The sequence below is a fragment of the Tupaia chinensis genome, unplaced genomic scaffold (genome assembly GCF_000334495.1).
Source record: "Tupaia chinensis unplaced genomic scaffold, TupChi_1.0 Scaffold000687_1, whole genome shotgun sequence".
Lineage (NCBI taxonomy): Eukaryota > Metazoa > Chordata > Mammalia > Scandentia > Tupaiidae > Tupaia > Tupaia belangeri.
In genome coordinates, this window is record NW_006160210.1 from 2,310,821 (window position 1) to 2,332,491 (window position 21,671).

General features: G+C 35.4%; 1 protein-coding gene across 1 annotated transcript in view; it reads left to right on the top strand.

Annotated features, from left to right (window-relative positions):
• TECRL (trans-2,3-enoyl-CoA reductase like) overlaps positions 1-21,671 on the top strand; it is a 109,842-nt gene that overhangs the window by 80,148 nt on the left and 8,023 nt on the right. Inside the window, exon 8 of the mRNA XM_006160489.3 lies at positions 6,937-6,980. Coding sequence (XP_006160551.1) covers positions 6,937-6,980 — 44 coding nt within the window. The remainder of the gene's footprint in view (positions 1-6,936; positions 6,981-21,671) is intronic.

Sequence of the window (21,671 nt, forward strand, 5' to 3'; positions counted from 1 at the left end):
TATGTATGTGTGGATAAAGAGCGTATATATATATATATATAATTATATTATATATATGTAAAATTATATTATATATATAAAATTACATATATATATATATAAAATATCCCATATTTATGATAGTTCTCAGTGTGACACCAGTGTCATTGCTCTCTGAAGAAATAGCAAATATGGCACTTACCACACATCAAATAACTATCAAAATAATGAAAATTTTTATGAAATATTGAAATACAAATGTACATTACACAATCTGCTGCATTTCAATTTTTCAATCAAACTAAAATTCATTTGAATTTTATTTTTTTATTTAAAATTTTTTTTCAAAAGCAATGATATCTTTACAAAATAACTTCCTGAACGTTGGCAACTGCTTTCTAAAAATTTCGACAAGTCAGCCACTCTAATGTCATTGCAATGAAACAATGAACTCCAAAACTATGAAACCTTATAAATTGTTTAGATAAATTATCTTTTGATAGAAGATATAACTATATATTATCAGTGAAATAATGTTATAATTTAGGATTTCTAAATCAAGGCCATTTCTACTTTGAATCAATCAAAATATGTTATTACTATTTGATGATTTAATTATCCATTCCTTTTATACATTAACCGTGAAAAAAATTAGTAAATGCTATGAAATAAATATTATTTATAGAACTTCATATATATCACTTGATAAATAAAATAGATTATTTCTAGATTATGTTATTACATTTTACCTATATCTTATATTCATCAATATCCATAAAAATGGAATGAAGAAATGTCTTTCTTTGGTGGTGTCAAAAAATACTCTCAAGGGGCCAGATGGTGGCACAACAGTGGGAATCCACATTCTGTAAGTCAATTTTACACAGGAATGTCCTCAGTTAAAAGCCCTGGGACCTCCCTCAGTTTGCCAGGCATGTGTGTGTGTCCATAATCCACAGCTGGCAATAGGTTTGGGTAGATTGCATCTTTAAGACCCTGTGGAGGTGCTTTCTCTCTCTCTCTCCCTCTCTCTCTCTCTTTCTGTTGCTTTTGATCACAGAAGAAATAAACAAAAAAACTTTAAAATATGGTACTTTGGGGGCCAGCAGGTAGCATGGTGTTTAAGGTGCTAGATTCTCAAGTGGTGGACTGTAATTCGCATCCCAAACCTAGCAGTTTGAAAATCATGCCAGGCATATGTATGTGCTTGCCTAAAATCCCAGGAGGAGAAGGGATTGTGGTGTGGTCATTCCCCTGGGAGGTGATTTTTCATTTTTTCTCTGTCTCACTCTGGCAAGGACAAACATCCTATGGCCAAAACCTAAAACTATAGGTACTTTTAAAATGCCGCTTAATAGACACAAAAATGTATACATATATTATCATATCTGGTAATATCCTTGATTTGACTGTCACATACTGCATGCATACTTTGTAAAACCATATTTTGTCCTATAGAGATAGATAATGATTAAATATAAATAAGAAAGCATAAAATAAAACAAAAACAAAACAAAAAATGTCACTTTACTATGTAAGGAAGCATCCCTCTATCTAGCATAGATCATTTATACTATTTTTCATAGAAAAAATGTTATAGTAGGTAGTATAAAAGTATGGGTGGTTTCAAATGTGGTTATATATTATACATTTTTCCTAACTTTTATTTTGTATTTTTTTATTTATAGAGTTGTGCCTTTTATTGGGGATTCACTTCTTGGATTGCCTACTACATTAATCACCCACGGTATACCCCCCCATGTATGTAGGATTTTCTTACCTAACCCCATACTAAATTACCAACATCAAAACACTGCTCTAAATCACATGGAAATAAGTAATATGTCCTACTTAAACCAATAATAATAAAACAAGTGCCTATTTTAGTTATTTCCATAAGTTATTTAATTTCTATGTAGACCTAAAGGTCAAAGTTGACTGATTTATTGGGCTGTCAGAAAAGACATGATGCATTTTTTTCCTATGCAAAAATACATCATGACTTTTTCAACCACACAATACTGTGATTTATTTTCTCTTTGCATGGATTCTAGTAGAAATATTATTTGATTTTTAAGCCTCTAAAGAGACAGTAAAATGAAAAAACAAATATTAAAAAGAAAAATTCCATGTAGTCATATAATCATGTTACTATCTAGTCTATATTTTAAAGATAAATAAGAATTTAATTATTTAAAATATGATTTAATGAGGAAAATGAAGGCATTTTTTTCTGTAACATATTGGTTTCAACTTAGAACTTAATTCCTGAAATATCTTGGCCCTTGACTCATTTAAGCAATTTGTTGGAAAGCAATAAATGGACCAATCTTGTATACTCAGTTACAATCTTGTGGAAAAAAGGTCTATTTGGATCAATCAGCTCCATTTCTCTATTGAATGGAGACTTTTCTCTCATCAGCTTTTACTGCAGATGTTAAGACATACATAGCAGAGTTGGAGATTTAATTAGTTCTGTCTATGAAGGGTAATTGATTGTAATGATCAAAACTTTAACTCTTCTAGATAGTAACACTCTCAGAATTTGCTTCATACTGTGTTAAGAGAGGACCTGAAAAAAAAAAATGCTACATTCACTTATGGGGTAAAACAATAGTAATAGAGATTGATTTTACTGATGTCTGTAAAAAACATTTTAAAACTTCTTATTTGTTAAAAATGATAAACTTGCCATTTCTTTTGTTACTAGTGACAATGATATCTAGGTGTTATTATTCTTCACTATAGATTAGAAAACAGACTCTGAAAAATTAATTTTATTCTGCTTAAACCCTCAAGTGCATAAGATATAATTAGGACTCAAATTTTGAAAACATATACACCTTACAATACTCATTTCAGGTGGAAAATATCTTATATAGGCAGTGTACACTTTGCATAATTCTGATATACATGGATTTCAATTATTATGGTTAAGTTAAATAATACCAGGTCCCAATACCATGTTTCTAATTTCAGTTACCACAATAGGCTTATTACCGTTGCATAAAATGCAAAGTTTGTGGCTAACTCTCAGTCCATATCACACTATGTAATCAATAGATGAAGACATGACCAGTAGTAAATCATATCAGACATCAACTGGCAACCAAGCAATTGATTCTTGGTTTACCTGTGACTATCAAGGTGTGTAGTTTTGCTACTTTGTTATTACTTAGGTAAAAACCCACATGATTTTTTTAAAAAGATAACTGAATGGAACATGGGTTAACAAAGATGAAAGTACAGCAAATAAATAACTAGTGATAATGCTGAAAGTGAAATTGGAAAGTGATTTGGATACAGAAGTATAACATATTCCACAGAAAATGATGCTTGCCAAATCTTTGCATTAAATAAACCCTTCAGATATTTCATACACTTAAGTTGTACCAAAAAAAAGTTGTTGAGGCTGCTCTAAACATACAAAACATTCTATGCCATTCACCAAGCAATAGAAAAGCTTCTCGCTGAATTATAAATTGTGTGACAAGAAGAAGGCAGGTAGTATTTCAATTACTTGACTTTTTTCACAAGGAAATAAAACATTTTAATTCTCAAATATTTGAAATTAGGGTGAACTAAATATAAAGGTATAAGTGTTGATAGGAAATGGACACACACTTAGTTATGCTTATAGACCTATAAGATAGGGCCAACTTACAAGATGGAGTCACTTTGGGCAAGCTTGTATTAGAAATCATTCACTATGCTCACTAGAAAACTATTAGCTCTCAGTGCTTGCTCAAATAGATGAGTGCTTACAGCCAGAGTTGCTTATAGCCTACTTGAGATAATGACAGCTGAAACTAACATTTTCTATAGCATTAGCTACATTTAAAAAAAAAAAAAAGGTGTATTCTCTTTTGGTCTGAAGATCAAGAGAGCAAAGGGTCTTGAGCTATCATCTGAGAAATGGGAACATGACAAGCACCTACAAGATGTGTCTAAATGAAATTATAGTTAAGAAGCACAGGGAAAAATTTAATACATCAAAGAATAAATCTTAATCTTAGACTTGTTGAAAATACAACAAAAACTAGAGACTTCATGGGCCACAGACCTCAGACAAAGACCTGCTGAATGTTAACTAAGATCTAAATATCTAAAGTTTTATGGTTTGTGAGCTCACTCCTAAATAGGAAAAGGATGATGTAAATCACCTGACACATAGCTCCCATGTGGGAAATGAATGCATAAGTCCCTCCTTACTGGGAGAAAACACCCTTATCCCAGCTCTTCTTTGGCGACCCATTCCTGGGACTGCTCATTGCCTGGGAGCTCTGTTTTTCCTCTCCTCTCTTAATAAATTCTGCTTTACTATCCTTTCTACTCATCCACAGCTCTAATTCTTCATGAGCATGAGACAAAGAACCTGGTCACCTCAATTTTGCATTGGTGTTGGGCCTGATCATCCCAACTTCTTGCATCATGACTACTTTTCATTATTCTACATATTTATAGCCCATAGTTAAAAAGAATAGTTTTCACAATAAATTTAAAATGGAAACATTGATAATATTCCTCACTGATCAATGTGATTGCCTGTACAGTGTCAGTTTGTTAGGGCATGTTTACAATCTTACATACACACGTGTGTGTGTGTGTGTGTGTGTGTGTGTGTGTGTATATACATATATATATATGTATATATTAGAGAATAAGCATATCTTCATTGTCTTGATGCTTCCAATGCTTGGATCTCTCTTCTCCATACTAAGGCCTATTCATTTCAGAGATCAAACTTCAATTATGTTCTCAAAGAGTCCTCTGTGGGCTCCTTCATTCCAAGAAATTCTTTTTAGTTCTTTTACTAAATACCACTTTGACCCTTTCGTAACACTTATGAAAGTTATACATTTTTATTTGTTTCTCTTTCAGACCATAAGTTCCACTAAGATAAGGGCTGTATTTGGCTTTGTCCATAATTTATCTTAAGAATGCAATGCAGGGTCTGTTGTATGACTTTCTAATAACTATTGTTGAATGAGTCAAGTTATATCTAGTAATAAGCACAAATAAGAGAATTTGGTTGACAGATGAATATCACTCCATCATTACAATTCAGCCTGAGAAAAGTGATTAAATATATGAGAAAATGAATTCAAGATAATATTAATGGGAAATGTGGTTATAAAATTATATCAAAAATTATTAAAAATGTACAACAAATATCAATGTCAGAGGGGAAAATTATAATTTAACTGGTTTTCCATGGTTGAGATTTTTAGTGTATTCTACTTTCTTTATACTTCTACGTACCAAATATTCTCCATTAATTATTTATCTTATTAATTATGTATGTACTTTACGATAAGATACACATGTTTGATGTATGTATCTTAAACATACATATCCATTTAAAAATACTTTTACAGCTTTTAATTAAATCTTCAAATTTCTAGACCAAGAAAATCAAGTCAGTACATTTATACATAAAGATGTTCAAAGCATTATTTAAGACTAAACTTAATTGTGAGAAAATGAATAATTCTTAATGTTTTAAGAGTTAGTCATATCATGTATCTTGATGCAGATTCTATCACAGTTATGAGAATGATTATTTAATAATGGGAAAGTCTTTAAATATATACTTAGCTGAAAAATGCAAGTTTTGAGATAGGAGAACTCTTTGGGACATAAAGCCCAAAGATGGAGTAGCAGTATATAAGCAGTCACAAGAAACTGCCTGTTTATAACAAATGGCTTTCAGCTTGGAGCAACGACTCAATGATTAACTGAGACGATACAACCTACAGCATTTTTTTTTTCTTTTTCCATGTTTCCACTACATTCTGGAACCTAGATAATAGTCTTTAGGGCCCAAGGCTCTCAAAAACTCAAGCAATCATTGACCACAAGATAAAGGTCTCTGGGACCTGAAGATCTCTGACAAAGATTTGGGCAATTATTTACCAGGAGTTCTCTAAAAGTACAGGTCCCTAAATGTAGAGCATGACATACCTAGCATGTGACCCTCATGAAGACAAAATACAAACAAGTTCCTCCTAGCTATGATAAGAACCCTTAACAAGAGTCCCAGATCAACAACCCCTTTACAGGACCCCTCCCTGCTTAGGAATTTTCCTCTCTTTCAATAATGTCAGCTTTGCTATCCCCACTCTTTGTCCGCATCTCTAATTCTTTGTGAATGTGATACAAGAACCAGGTCATTCTGTGGTCATGAATCTAACACTGATATTGGGCCCATATGCGCCCTAATATTCCATGTCAGTTCCAAAATAAAACTTTATTTTTTATTTGTACATGTGTTTGTATAAATAAAAGTTACACACATAAACACGTATAAGAAAAGCAACTGTCTGTACACAGGAGATAACCAACTAATTCTACATTTAATATTTTTGTATATCCCAATTCTCCATCCTGAGCAAGGTATAATTAGGACATGGCTTTAAACTATCTGTCCATTATTTATTATGCTATCTTGGAATCTTTTATAACTTATCTTGCTCCTTATTTCAAGATAAGAAAAATAATACTAGCCTTATAGTTATGTTTACCAAAAAATACACTTAAAATTATGCCTGTTATAAAATATTGATACAAAAAATGTTATATTCTTTTATTTAAAAACATTAAATAACAAGAGGGCATGGAATGCTAGTATATGCTATACCTTATTAAGTGTGCTTTTAAAATGAAAAATGAGAGATTAAATCTGACTTCAAAGAATTTAATAATACCAATTAGCAAGAGATGTCATTTGTATTCAAAGTATAATTAAGTTCCTATAAGAAAAGCACATATGGAAAGCAAAAATATTTTCAGCATATTATACTGCAAAAGTATCATCCCAAAAGGCTCATTACATAACACATTTTACTGTTGATTAAGGACAGTAATGTCCAATAAACATTGCACGTATCTTATCTATTTCTGTGTGACAATTCCAAAATGAGTACTTACATGGCATTTTCTTTTTCTCCTCTCTAGCATTTGGAAATAGTCAAGTCACAGTTTCTGCTACCAATTTTTTGGTATGTATCCTACATGCTCCAATTCGGTATGATGAAGGCTACAGGGCTGCCCCTTAGCCTGGTGGTCTAAGCCGTTGGATTCCACATGGCCAACCAGGGCTCCGGCTTCAGTGTTGGCAGTTTGAAAAGCACACTGGGCCTCACACGTGCACATGTCTCCAATTTCTGATGGAGAAATGTGTAAGAAGGGATTGCAGCATGACCATGCCCCATGAGGTATGCTTCTCCCTCTTCCTCTCTTTTTCTGATTCACTCTGGTAAGTAAACTCACCCTTGGACATTTTTAAAAAATGATAATTAGAGGAGCTGCAGTGGTATGGTGGTAAGATGTGGCACTGCTGGGCTGATCAACATTTGTAGGAAATTCTCCCTCTTTTGCTCTCCTTGTATAATTAAAAATAAAAAATACAGAACAGGTTGTGTTTGAGTTTTTGCCTTTTAGGAAATTTGATATATTTTAGGTCATACACATGATGCTATAAAATTGAGTAAATTCAAATAACTCCCTACATTTGAGTCATTAATTCCCTCTTTCTTTTAGTTTTATGAATTTGTTTCTTCCAAGACAGACAGGGAGAGAATTACCCCCAACAAAGCCTTCATGTCAAGGTCTAACCCCAGTCCTTTATTCTAGACAGCCCCATGGGCTTGTAAAACCGTAAGTGTTACTTAGAGTCTTATATATATGCTGGCCCATTTTCCCTGGGATAGAGTCAGCTCTAGGTCAGAGTGATCCATTCCTCCTGTGAGGAAGTTACCTGAGAAACGTGTCATTGCTTGTTAATTACTAAGTAGTTCCTGTATCTACAAGAAAAATCCAGTCTATTTCCCCACGCTCAATTGTACTGGAGCTTCTTATCTTTCAGCAATTCTCAGGAAACTAAGGCAGACTCTACCACGATACAACTCAGATGAGCATAATTGTCAAGCATGCATACCAAAGTTTTTCACTGACAGAGTTCTCTGTATATGACAGTTCTTGGTATCAAGCTAACATGATAAACACCTCTTCCATAGCCTTAATATTTTCCTTTTAAGAGCTCTCTATATAGGCATTGTTGATCATTTATCCTATGATCATACTTCAACTGTTCCTCAGTGCCGGGATGGACATGTCCCAATTTTCAGTGTAGCTGTCGCAAGCCAGGGGAGAGTAACCAGAGATGAAGAGTCTGTGTCAACTCCCATTCTCTTTCTTTTGTTCTAATTATTATTGATTGTGCTATAGAACACATGTGCTCACCAGAAAGAGACAAAGAGAGGGAAAGTGAGAAAGCCCCCCCGGGGTGATGATCACTCTGCAGTCCCTTCTCTACTCTGCTCTTAGGATCTTGAACTTAGATACACATGCGCTGGACTAGACTCTTCAACTCTTGGGTCTGGGGCTCAAATGGCTCATTCGGCCATATGAGATCAAGTCACTGCTTTTACCACCATCCTACCTCGCTGGCTGACCCACCCACCATTTTTTTTTTCCTTGACCAGTTGAGCAACAAGGGAGGCTTAGATGGAGTGTCTCTCAGGTCAAGTTTACCCGAAACCCATTGATCTTAAACTTGTCAGAAACCTGTATTTAAGCATACTCATTAGAGTCTTTTCCATGTGAATCAACTTTGAAACTATGAATAACAAAAACTTAAAATATCTGTAATTAATATAGCCAAGTTCATAGTAGTTCTTTACAATGATTCAACTGACAAAAATTCAGTTATTCCTTATGCACACAGCATACCAGGACAAAAAAAAAAAACAGAATTTGACTGATGGCATCGCCTCACTGCTGTCTAAACACTGTACATTTTACATGATCTTAAGAACACATATAGCAATGACATCAATATTACTTCATCATTTTACAAAACTTCTCCTATAAGTTAATACATCAAATAAGTCTCGGTAAAAATACTTAATTTAAAATTTGGTCTTGGGAAGCCTGTCAAAGATGCCAGAAAACCTGGAACATTTGATCAAAACAGGATCATTATTTAACCAAAATGATAATCAGGATATTTTAATATAAAATACAGAAAAAGTATACAGTTAATAGGTTGAACCTTTTAAAGCTCAGTTTTCCTAAGTAATCAAAATACAATAAACACAAACACTCTTATTTCTAGGCAGGTTATGAGATGTAAAGAAAAGCTTATTGCACCATGATTACTTTTACTAAGAAACAGTAAGCCTGAATTGACCCAAAACAAGTTATGAGCTTGAACCAGTAATAAAGTCTCCCAACAAAGAAAAGGCCAGGTCCCAAAGACTTTAGTTCTGAATTCTACAAAACTTGTAAAGAGCTAACCCCAGTTCTCCTCAAACTATTGATATTTCTAAAGATCTAAAAGGAAGGAACTCTACCAGACTCTTCTACAAAGCCTCCATCATATTGTCACTAAAAGAAGACAAGAGCGTAACAACAACAGCAAAAACTACAGACCAAGTCTCTCTCATGGGATGGGCAGTGGGGAAACAAGTTTAAGAAAAGCCTTATTTTAATATAGGGGGAAAATTGTGTGTATGTATACACACACACATACACACACACACACACACACACACACACACATATATATAATATCAGATATTTTACTTTGCAAAAATTTCAAACATAAACAGTATCTCTTACCGTTACAGCTCCTTTCACATCTTCTTTTCCTTACTGTTTGCTTTCAACCTTAAATAACCTCTGATTTAGACCAACATTCACATATAAGAATTTTAACTCTTAGTAACCTTAATTCCCAAAAACAAGTGATTTTTAAGTTGTCACGTACCAGCAGCTTATGAATACACATCACACAATCTCTGAAACCATTTGCTTTCTTGACAAAATTTTCAATGTAGAACAAAGCCATCTTGATAACTGGCCTGATATATTTTGTTTTTATAAGATTTCAAAAAGTCAAACATAGCAAACTATTCTTCATATAAATCAAAGTATCTTAACTTAAAGTTGACTCGCACACATTTTATGAGCACTCATAATTTCAGATCTCTACGTGAAAAGTGACTAGGGTATTTTCCCTTTACGCATGGAACATGTCTTCTTTCAGTTCCCCATTTTCTTAGAATAAACAAGACTTTCTCTTTCTTTATATCCTTTTCCTCCCTTTTGTTTAAGCCCCTATTGCAGTGGAAACAAAGTATCTGTGTGTTTCAATCCTTTCACCTCTTTAGTTTCCCTATTAGTATACATAATGGCAATGACTTTCAGCTGTGAAGCATGCCTTCCTATTGCTCCTTCTGCTGCCTGCAGTTGCTTTCTAATGTCCAGGGCACTCTGACTATTAAAAGTCATATTGACAATTCTCATATTTTTATAGAGCTTGGTGGGGGGGGAGAGTCAACATTTATAAACTTCCTATAAGTTTGGTAAATTCTTTCCATAAATTCCGATGGGTCCTCTGAGGGCTTCCGCTGTATTTTATTAAGACTTTTAAGTTTGGGGGTCCCTGATTTTATTCCTCCTAAGATATACCTCATGTAATGTTCCTGTCCAGCCATTGCTCTTCCATTTGTACCATTAGGATCCCAATCTGGTTCTGTGTGAGGAATGGCACCTCCTGAGTCTGGTGTATCATCAGGGAGTTCAGTATGAAGCTGCTCTGTCTCTTTTGCCTTATCTAGCACCTTCCACTGGCTGTGAGACATTCATAAGAGCCTGAATATCCAGCCAGGTAGGGCAGTGAATGGCCAAAATGGTGGCAAATAGCTCTACCATCCTCTGAGGGTCCCCTAAATGGGAAGGATTAGAATTCTTCTATTAAATAGGTAAGTAAATCTGAAGTAGAGAAAGGCCTATAACATCCAGCTGAGGATCCTCTTTGATTCATCTCTACCAGTACTGGAGAAGACACGATCGCCCTGCTTCGAGGACAGATCTTTCCTGTATCTCCCTACCTCTTATATAGGGAAGACAAAGGCTGTTCAGCCTCCCAATATAGGAGTGGAATGTCAGTCCCTCCTTGGGCTTCCATCAGCATAAAGGGTTTAATGAGTCTGTTACCCTCTGAGTTTCAACCTCTTTCTCTATCTCCATATGACTGTCATTGTAAACTTTAGAACTCACGTCCCCCAATCATAGCACTCACACCAACATACGAGACAAACTCCATCACCAACTACAAAAGGCCACAGATTACAAGAGTGTATTTCAAATTCAAACAAGTCTAGTTTCCCTCCAGGCAAACTTTAGAATTTATGCCTCAGACACGCACAACACAAACTATGACGTCTATGTTACCAACTACAAAAGGCCTATAGACTACAAAAGTGCACCTCAAAATCAGGCAAGCTTACTTTCCATCTCCATCGTGCTCCAATGGCTCCTTCTACAGAATCAAATGGGAAAGGTTTTAGACTTACCAGATTATGATCTGAGTCATGTCCACTCCCAAACCCAGGAAATATCCAGTGGTGATTTCTGCTGATGATCCTGTTCAAAGCACCAACTGTTACCAGCTAAGTTGGCTGCTGCTTCTGGCAGTTGAAGAAGTGAGAGGCAGAAACTGGAGAAGAAAGGAGTTTGTCTGTAAAACAGCCAGCCAGTACCATCCAACTGTCTCAAATAGTCCACGTTCTCTGTATTTATAGATACAAGATACAAGCACATGTAAATCATTCCTCACGGCAATCAGTCAATTGCTTTCCCGTGAGTAAGTATCCTGATTCCTTCAAATACCCATTCCTGGTTCCTCATCTCACTACTCCTCAAACAGATCTCCCTGTGACTCATGACTTGGATCAGACTGTTTTTGTTAAAGGACTTTCTTAATTTCAAAATGGCGGTAGTTCTGCTAAACCTTCAACTGGCTGGCTTCAGAACTATAGCTTCTTTTCTCCAGACAGATTCTTGCTCTACTGCCTAGACCAGCTTCAAGTTGATGATCCTCCTGACTTAACTTCCAAAAGTTGCTGGGACTATAAGTACATGGCACAGTGTCAGGCCTGTAGGTTAGACTGGGATTTAAACCAAGCAGTCTATATGTCCCCAGCCTTCAGAGGACAATGTCTTTTGATAAAACGTGCCTCTTTCCAAATTGTTCTGCATTCAGACCTGTGACCATCCTATGTAACTCAACATACTTTGACTGAATTATGTGCAAATCAATCCATATACACCAGATTCTTGACTATTTCTAAAATGCATTAATTATTTCATTAGACGCTATTTAGTTGGTGCCTATATAACATATAACTGCATCCTGTTATCCTTTGTTTATGTTCTTCCCTCACAACTGTTCTTGATAGATTGGTAAACTCCTTGGATTCAGGCACAAGGCAATATTCCTCGTGAAGTATATATTAAACAACTTATATCACACCATTTCATGAAAAGTATAAATTACCCACCCCACTTTGAAAGAGATTTCATATTGCCCTCTCTGTATTTTTAGTTTTAGATATTATTAGGTCGTCCAGAAAGTCATGGGGTATTTTCCATTTTCTCTATGCAAAAGTGTGTAGTGATTTTCCTGGTAATCCAATAGGCTAGCTATTAACTTCTTCTCCTGTGTTGGCTCTGAGAAGGGCAGCTCTTGGTCCCCTCTTTTCACATAGTTTTACATAGTTTGTCACATAGTAGGAGGTCATTGCTTGCTTGAACAAATGACACAAATCATGTCTTTGTATAGAATTTCATTATCAAATAAGTTGTAAATGATAACAGACTTAATTTTTGATATGTGTATATTGTTCCCAGAGAGTAATCTTGCCATTCTTTTACTGTAATGCTTTTATTGCTAATCCCTGTGGTGCCAAGGCTATTGGTTCTCAAATTCCCCAGTCTGTAAATTTGAGCATATGGATAAATTAATTTATGGATAAATAACAACAACTACAAATTTAGTCCTTATCTAAGTATGTTTTTAGATCAATATGTGATTCTTCCTCTGATTTTTTATCCTCCTTGTGATGTTGTGCACTACTTTTTTTATAACTGTTATACTATAATTTATTTCTGTATAAGTATTGAGACAATTCTCTTTTTATATGAGTTAATGTTTTTGATTTCTTCCCTTTTAAAAAATATGGTGTAGCTACCATGTATATTACTTTCCTTTTATCAAATATGTATGGTACTAATATAAAGGAAAGTTTTTAATAAAAAGTGATGGTTTTTTAGAGAAAGTTTCAATAGTTGTAACATTGTTCTTAAGAAGTTGGAACCAGGAGGTTGCACAGTGCTGGTGCAATTGGACTCACGTTTGAAAGGTTCTTGGTGTGTGCCCTGGGACCTCCCTAAACATACAGGGTGCACACATGATCCCACTGTCCAGACTTGGGGTACATTGCAGCATGAGGTACCTGTTGGGAGTATTTCTCTTTCTCCATCTCAGTTTCTCTCTCTCTTTTTCTCTCATGCAAAAAATTAATTAATGAGCTTTAAAAATAAGTTAAAAGAGGCATAAATACAAATAAGCAAAATTTGTATAGCTTGCAATATATACTTCCCCCCACAATTCTGCTTCCTTAAGATACTGGTTCTTCCTCTTCACATATGCCTTTATTAATCTATATAATTTCATACATCTCTATGGGCAAAATTTAATAAAACCCAGATGACATACCATACAAATACTGAAAAATAGTAGAATAAACTAAATCCAATACATAAAAGATAAATGTGATCATTTCAATATTACATTTCTAAGCACATAACAAATATTGTCTAGGACATGTGCTCTCACCAGAGAGACAGAGAAAGTGAGACAGTGAGAGGAAAAATGAGAAATCACCCCCTGGGGGATGACGATGCTGCAATCCCTTCTCTTCTATTCTCCTTCTGGGATTTTGGGCATGTGCCCAGTATGATTTTCCAAGCTGCACGTCCAGTAATCAAAGCCCTGTCAGCCATATGGGAGTCCGGTGCCATAACCATCATGCTACTTGCTGTCCCCAGCACTGTCTATTTTCATCACAAAGATTCATTGATTTTTAGATTATTGTGATCAAAAGATTATTTAAAAGATTGGTATGTTTAAAAGATTGATATGTTAAGACAAAAAATGAAAACTTTAAATTACAGTAGTATTGAATATATGTTAAAACTTTACCTAAAAGTGAAAATAATAAAGATGGTGAAAATATTAAATGGTGCTGCATGTTGTAATACCAACTGCTTGGTAGGCTGAGATAGGCAGATTACAAGTTTGAGGACCACCTGGGCAACACAGCAAGACTCTGTATTGAGAAAAAAAAAAGAAAAAAAAAAAGCAAGCATACTGAACGTTACTGAATGACTCAATGTCATTGTATTCCATAACAAACTGAAATTTAAATGAGACAAAAGGCTTATAAATTATGAGGACAAATCATAAAAAGTTGCTAACCCTAGAATTTCTTAATAATAATCAGCATTTGGTCTGGTGGTCAAAGTGCTGAACGTCCAGATTGCTGATGCAGTTCGACTCCCAGACCTGACAGCTTGAAAATCACGCCAGGCATGTTTGTGTGCACGCCCAAGATCCACAGAGGAGAATGGTGAAGTGGGGATGCCGCATAGCCATCCACTCTAGGGGGCGAGTGGTTTCTCAATTTATTTTTCTCTGTTTCTGTCTCTGTCTTTCTCCAGCAAGTGCAGGTACCCTATGGCAAAAATCTTTAAAAAGATGATCAATGTAAGCAAGACATATTTAACTTTCACAAATAATATATCACATAAACATTTTAAGAAAATGATTCTAATACAAGATATAATAACTGGGATCAGCAATTGGCATAATGACTATGTTGCTGGACTCTCATGCAGTCGACTGCGGTTCAAGTCCCAGACCTGGTGGTTTAAACTCATGCCAGGCGTGTATGCATGCGTGCCCAAGATCCTGAGAGGAGAATGGAGAATAAGGGATTGTGGTATAATCATGCTCCCTGGGGGGGGGGGTGATTTCTCACTTTCTGGCTCTCTGTTTCTCTGTTTCACTCTGTCTTTCTGGTGAGCTCATGTGCCCTATGGCAAAACCTCTCAAAAAAATGATATAATAATTAATGAGCTGATTGCATTTGCATATAATCACCTAATATAAAAGCCCTACCAGTCGCTGAAAGCATGCCTTCCTATAGTTTAACAGTCATCTGTTCATTCATGATACAAAGACATATGGGTATTTTTGTTAGGCATTTCCAACAAATAATATATGAACAAATGATTTCAGAAGAAAAAGCAACCTATTTTCAGTGCAATGCATTTTAAATTATTTTATAATAAAACTAGCAGTAGATAGTAGATGCAACTGTCATTCAGAGGAATTAAGTAAAAGTTAATGGATCAGTCTTATTATATGCAATTCAACTGGAAAATATCTATCTTAATTTCAAGCTCTAATTTTTTTGCTAATAAAATATTAGATTTGTAGAACTCCCTATTCTAATTTATTGGTCTACAAACTCTTTTAATATAAGAAGATAAAAGTACTATTTATTTAAAGTTGGTCTTGCTTTTGTTGTTATGTAGAACCAGATTATCACCTAGTAAGAAGATAATATATTAGAACCATGTCAAATGCGATTATAGTTAATTCCTGACTACTCATGTATGATTCATCCATTTTGTGTGCTAACAACTAACAACTATAATGTTTTCTTTGGCTCCCCTGATTTCTCTCTACTGCTACTTTTAGTTCTTAACGTATTAAGTAAAATATATTCTAAACAAAACAAGATACTTTACAACCTGTATCTAATGCATTCTGAAATCACATTAACATTTTTTTGGGGGGAAATTTCAATTTTGGTGTTTTCATGTATCTATGCCATATTATGAGAAGCATTTTTTAACTTTGTCCTTTTTATTTTCTTTTTACTTTTAATTTCTTATTAGACAGATTTTCACTATAGGGCACGTGCGCTTGCCAAATAGAGACAGGGAGACAGAAAGCAAGAAATCGCCCTCTGGGGGATGGCCATGCGACAATCCCTTCTCTTCTTCTGTGGGGAATTTGTGCACACATGCCTGGTGTGAGTTCTAAGCTGCTGGGTTCAGGACTCGTACTGTGGTTCACTACATGGGGGTCCAATGACACAACCATTATGCCATCTGCTGGTCCATCACTTTGCCCTTTTTAAAAATTCTTTCTGGGGCCAGCAAGTGGCATGAAGGTCAATGCACTTAATCCCACATGGTCAGCTGCATGGTTCAAGTCCTGGACCTGGCAGCTTAAAAACTATGCCAGGCATGTGTGCATGCTCCCCAAAGAGAGACTGGAGAAGAAGGGATTGCAATGTGGCCATCCCCCTGGGTGGGGTGATTTTTCACTCTCTCCCTCTCTCTGTCTCTCTCAAGAGAGAGCCCATGCCCTGTAGCAAAACCTCATTCCCAAATAAAAATTCTTTCTGATTTTCAACACAACTTTTCTCTCTCAAATATGTTCGGGAACCACAAACCCAAAGTCAAAATTAAGTAGGCTCAAAGATAGATAAATGAATAAAAACATCAGAACTTTTCCCACAAATTGTAGATGTAATTTTTCTTTCTTTTTTTTAAATTTTTTTGAGAGGTTTTTGCGTGCGCTCACCAGACAGAGAGAGTGACAGAAACATAGAAAGGGAGAAATCACCCCCCAGGGGGGATGGCCACACCACAATCCCTTCTTCTCCATTCTCCTCTCGGGATCTTGGGCACGCATGCACACGTGCCTGGCATGAGTTTTAAGCCATCGGGTCCGGGACGCAAACTGCGGTCAAATACATGGGAGTACAGCAACATAGCCATTACACTAACTGCTGGTTCCGATGTAATTTTTCTTTTCCTGTTGTAAATATTGTGAATACAGTCTATAACTTAGTCTCTTTATATTGAGTTGCTGGAAAAATCATGACATATTTTTTCTGTTTTTCTATACAAAAATGCATCATGCATCATGACTTTTCCAACTAACTAATATCACTTTTCTCCATTCTCTTGAATATAATGGCACCCAAAGGCAACAGATAAAACACCAAAATCATGACTGCAAAACAAAATATATTTTACATAAACAGGAACCCTATTTTGTTTATCTAATTTTCCTCTCAATTTTACTTTGACTCTCTGGAAGCAATTATGGCTTTCCAATTTTTTGCACAATGAGTGTCTCACCAATTTTTTTCCTGTTCTTTTGTACTGTTTTCAATAATGTAAAAAAATAGAAGCAATGGGTAATACTATGTAAAACATGGTTTGCGCACTAGTGAAAACAACTCTTTTCCTAAGTTTTCCTTCTCTGTCTTCACTATCACCGTTAGTTATTTGAATATCTAGGTTGTCCTTATGAGTATTAAAATGCAAATATTCTTGAAGAAGAAATGTGCTGATGTCAAATAAGTATGCCTTCTCATGTAACATTTGGCTGAGAAGAGCTAACAGACACAGAAGAGATCATTTTTTGATTAGAACAAAGGACTCCAGAACCACAGCTTTTAATAAAGGCAGAGGAGTGAGGCTCTGCTCAGGAGACCACAAAAAGGCCAAAAAACTGCTTATGACAGTTTGTCACTTACAGATGAGTAGAATGAAGAATAAAATAAGCCAAAGTTAAGGGCTTGTATTCTTAGTGGTCTGCTCAAGTTTGGTTGTGGCTATTTTTTTTTTTCCTTGATCCTTTTGCCTATTAATATAGACACAAATAAAAGGATTTACGTTTACTTTTTGTTAAAGAAAAAAAAGTATGACTTTGTTCCTATCTGCCATCCCAGTTTCCTCTCAAATTCCCTGGACCTTATGAATAAATAATACCCTACATAGGAATCTTTTATACCTAAATCTGATTGGATTCATTGCTATTTAAAAGTGTATTTTCAAAACTAATTAGACGGTCAGCCCCATAGCACAGAAGATAAGTGTTATGTTTAGGGACCCAGATCCCACACACCTGACCACAGTTCAAATCCTGGCCCTGGCAGCTTAAAACACATGCCAGGGGTGAGTAGTGTGTGCATGTGTGCCCCTAATCTTGATGAAATGGAGAAGCTGAGAAAAGATGATCATAGTAAGTCTGCATGCCAAGACTTTCTCCCTTTTGCACACATGCCCTCTGGGGTTAAAAAAAAATAGTTGGAAAATTAATGCAGATATAATATTATTGTTATTATATTATATTTTTATGATCATTGTAGATTTTCAGTTAAAATTTACTTCGGTAATTAAAGTAATGATTTAAATTAAAATCAGCAGCTACTATAAAATCATAATTTTATAATATATATAAATATATCATTTCAAAGACACTGGAAAAAGAATTCCTAATGAAAGAAAATCAAAATGTGTTTTTTGTTTTTTTGTGTGTTTTTTTTTTTTTTTTTAGAGAGATTTTTGCTGTAGGGTGCATGCACTCGCCAGAGAAACAGAGAGACAGAAAGCAAGGAATCACCCTCCGGGGGAATGGCCACACTGAAATCCCTTCTCCTCCATTCTCCTCTTGGGGCCTTGGGCGTTCACCCACATGCACCTGGCATGAGTCTGAAGCTGCTGGATCTGGGACTTGAACCATGGTCAGCTATGTAGGAGTCCAGCAATGTAACCATTATGGCATCTGCTGGTCCCCAAAATGTGTTTTTAATCATCATGTATAGTATATGAACTATCTTACTTTTTAAAAAATTTTACTTTGGGATCAGCAGGTGGTCTAGTGATTGAGGTGCTGGACTCCCAAATGGCTGAATGTGCTTTGAGTCCTAGACCCAAAGACTTCAAACTCATTTTTGGTGTGTGTGTCCAAAATCCCGGGAGGAGGATGAAAGAGACAGGACAGGACTGTAGTGTGGCCTATATAATCACGGGGGGGGGGGGGGGGGTAATTTGTCTCTTTCTCTCTGTCTCTTTTGTAAGTGTATGCATCCTATAACAAAAATCTCTCCTAAAATTAAAAAAAAAAAAATTCTAGAGTGATTTTTTGCTATAGGGCATGTGTGTTCACCAGGGAGACAGAGAGAGACAGAAAGTGAGAAATCACCCCCGAGGGGGGATGGCCATGGCCCAATCCCTTCTACCCTACTCTCGTCTCAGGATTTTGGGCATGCACGCACACTCTTACAGCATGAGTTTGAAGCCACCAGGTCTGGGACTCTAACTACAGTCAGTTATGTGGGAGTCCAGCAAGGTAACCATTAGCCATTGTGCCATCTGCTTGTCCCAATTTTAAAAAAAAATTACCTTACAATATTATTTTATAGACCATGTTCACATTTTTGTGTTTGTAATATTTCATGAAAGTTATATAAGTTAAATAATAATTCAGATATTACCAAAATACTGGCAATGAGATAGATCACAAAAGTAAATGCAGATCAAAACAACAATGAGATACCACCTAACCCCGGTCAGAATGACTAAGATTAAATAAGCCAAAAATGGTAAGTGCTGGAGGGGGTGAGACGAAAGGGGAACTCTCTTACACTGCTGGTGGGAATGTAAATTGGTACAGCCACTGTGGAAAACAGTTTGAAGATTCCCCAAAAATCTACAAATAGAACTACCATAAGATCCAGCAATCTCACTCCTTGGTATCTACCCAAAGGACAGAAGAATTCTAAAATCAGAAAAGTGCTTGCACATCAATGTTTATTGCAGCACTATTCACAATGCTGACATGGAACCAACCCAAATGTCCACGAACAGATGAATGGGCTGAAAAACTGTGGCACATATACTCTATGGAATACTATTCAGCCATAAAAAGACCCTGACTTTTGACAGAAAATGGAAGAATATGGAAGATTTACTGCTGAATGAAGCAAGCCAGGCTATGAAGGAGAGACATTGTATGTCCCCACTTAAAATACACCAAGTGTCCGCACTCTATGACTGAAACTGATTGACTAAAGGTTATAGAAACACAGTAAGTGGATGTAAATACCAGATATAGTGTGTGTGAAAGAGTAGAGTCTAAGAAAGTACATTTAGAAGAAAAATAGAGAGGCAAAGCATTAATGGGCCAAAGAAATATGGTATTATCTGTTGAAGGTACTTTTATAGTTTTATCAAGTAGACTAGGGAGAAATGTTCACAAGTTGAAATATTCAGTTTGTAAGCTAAATAATGTCATTGACTGTAAAAGAGAAAAAGAAATGAAAACAAGTAAAGATAAAATACTTTTAAACATTAAATCAATCCCCTAATAACATATCTTGTTACAATTATTTATCAAAAAATATGATATTCTAGGGACCAGCAACTGGCATAATGGCTATGTCGCTGAGCTCCCATGTAGTCGACCACAGTTCTAGTCCCAAACACAGTGGCTTAGACTCACATGGGTTGTGTGTGCATGCAGGCCCAAGAACCTGAGAGGAGAATGGAGGAGAAGGGATTGTGGTGTAGTCATCCTCTGGGGGGGTGATTTCTTGCTTTCTGTCTCTCTGTCTCTGTTTTTCTAGTGTATGCACGCATGCTATAGCAAAAAATTTTTTAAAAAAAGTGATATTCTATACCAAAGCTTATTAAATATTATGATTGTTTCATGCAAAAAAATTCATAACTGGATTGAAATACATTTTTCATATCATTCAATATTGTAAATGCAACACCTTAACTTAAATGTTACTCATTTTCAAAAAGTGCAACGTCATTGGTTAATACCTTTTTGTTAAACCCATAATTAATATATTAAATATGTTTCTTCTAGAAATATATATGAATATATTCCTCTTTACAATGCATATTATACTTATGTTTGCATGATAGATACAAATGTATATAATTGGTTTTATCTGAAAAAGTGCAGAAATTAGAAAAAAGGTATATAATTTTAAGAATATAAATACATAATGACCATGTTACCAGATTTATGAATGCTGAAACCTTGTAATATTGCCACATACTTTCAAATAACAATTCGTCTGTGTGAATATTCCCCATTCACTAAAGTAGAAGCTAGCTTCCAAGTTCAGAGGATTTGATAAATCTCATAGATGAAACTGTCTGTTATTATATATTCAATTATAATTTTACTTATTTTGAAAATCTTAAGGTAAGATAAACATAATTATCATTGTTTTATTATTGGCTACTATTATTATTGTTTTAAAGAAATTAAAAGTAGCCTCTCACAAAAATTAAGTGATTTCTCACTTTCTGTTTCTCTGTCTCTCTCCGTCTTTCTGGCGAGTGCACGCACCCTATAACAGAAACCTCTCCAAAAAAAAAAAAAAAATGCTATCAACCAACTTTCTCTGATTGAAATTTAGATAACTCTCCACCAAACCACAGCATATTCTTCTCATGCACTCATAGACTAGTTACCAAGACAGCGAATATGCAGAGCTGCAAAACAAGCCTCTGATTAGAAGTGGCAGGGCTAGGAATGGAGAGCTGCATGAGAGCAGGGCTGGCCCAGCACGGCTGGAGTTCCCTACTGCAACTTCCTGCAGAGAACTGCAATGAACTGACTGTGACTCAAGTCTGGTATGCTGTAAACACTATCATTCTTTCAGCTCTATTAGCTGCCAATTTCATATTTATCTACATATTGATATTTCCAAAAAGAGAATGAAATATCACATCATTAACACTGCTATTATTCAATGAATGCAACAAATACAAATGAATGTTTTTAATTTACTTTTCGCCACACACGTGCATTCAAATGCAAAGCCCATTTGAATCTTTATTATTTATTTAGTAATCTAAAGTTGATGTTTATTTTAAACATATATACCTATGGAACTTCTTTTTCTTTTTCACATATTTTTGCTATAGGGCATGGGTGCCCTCCCAAGACA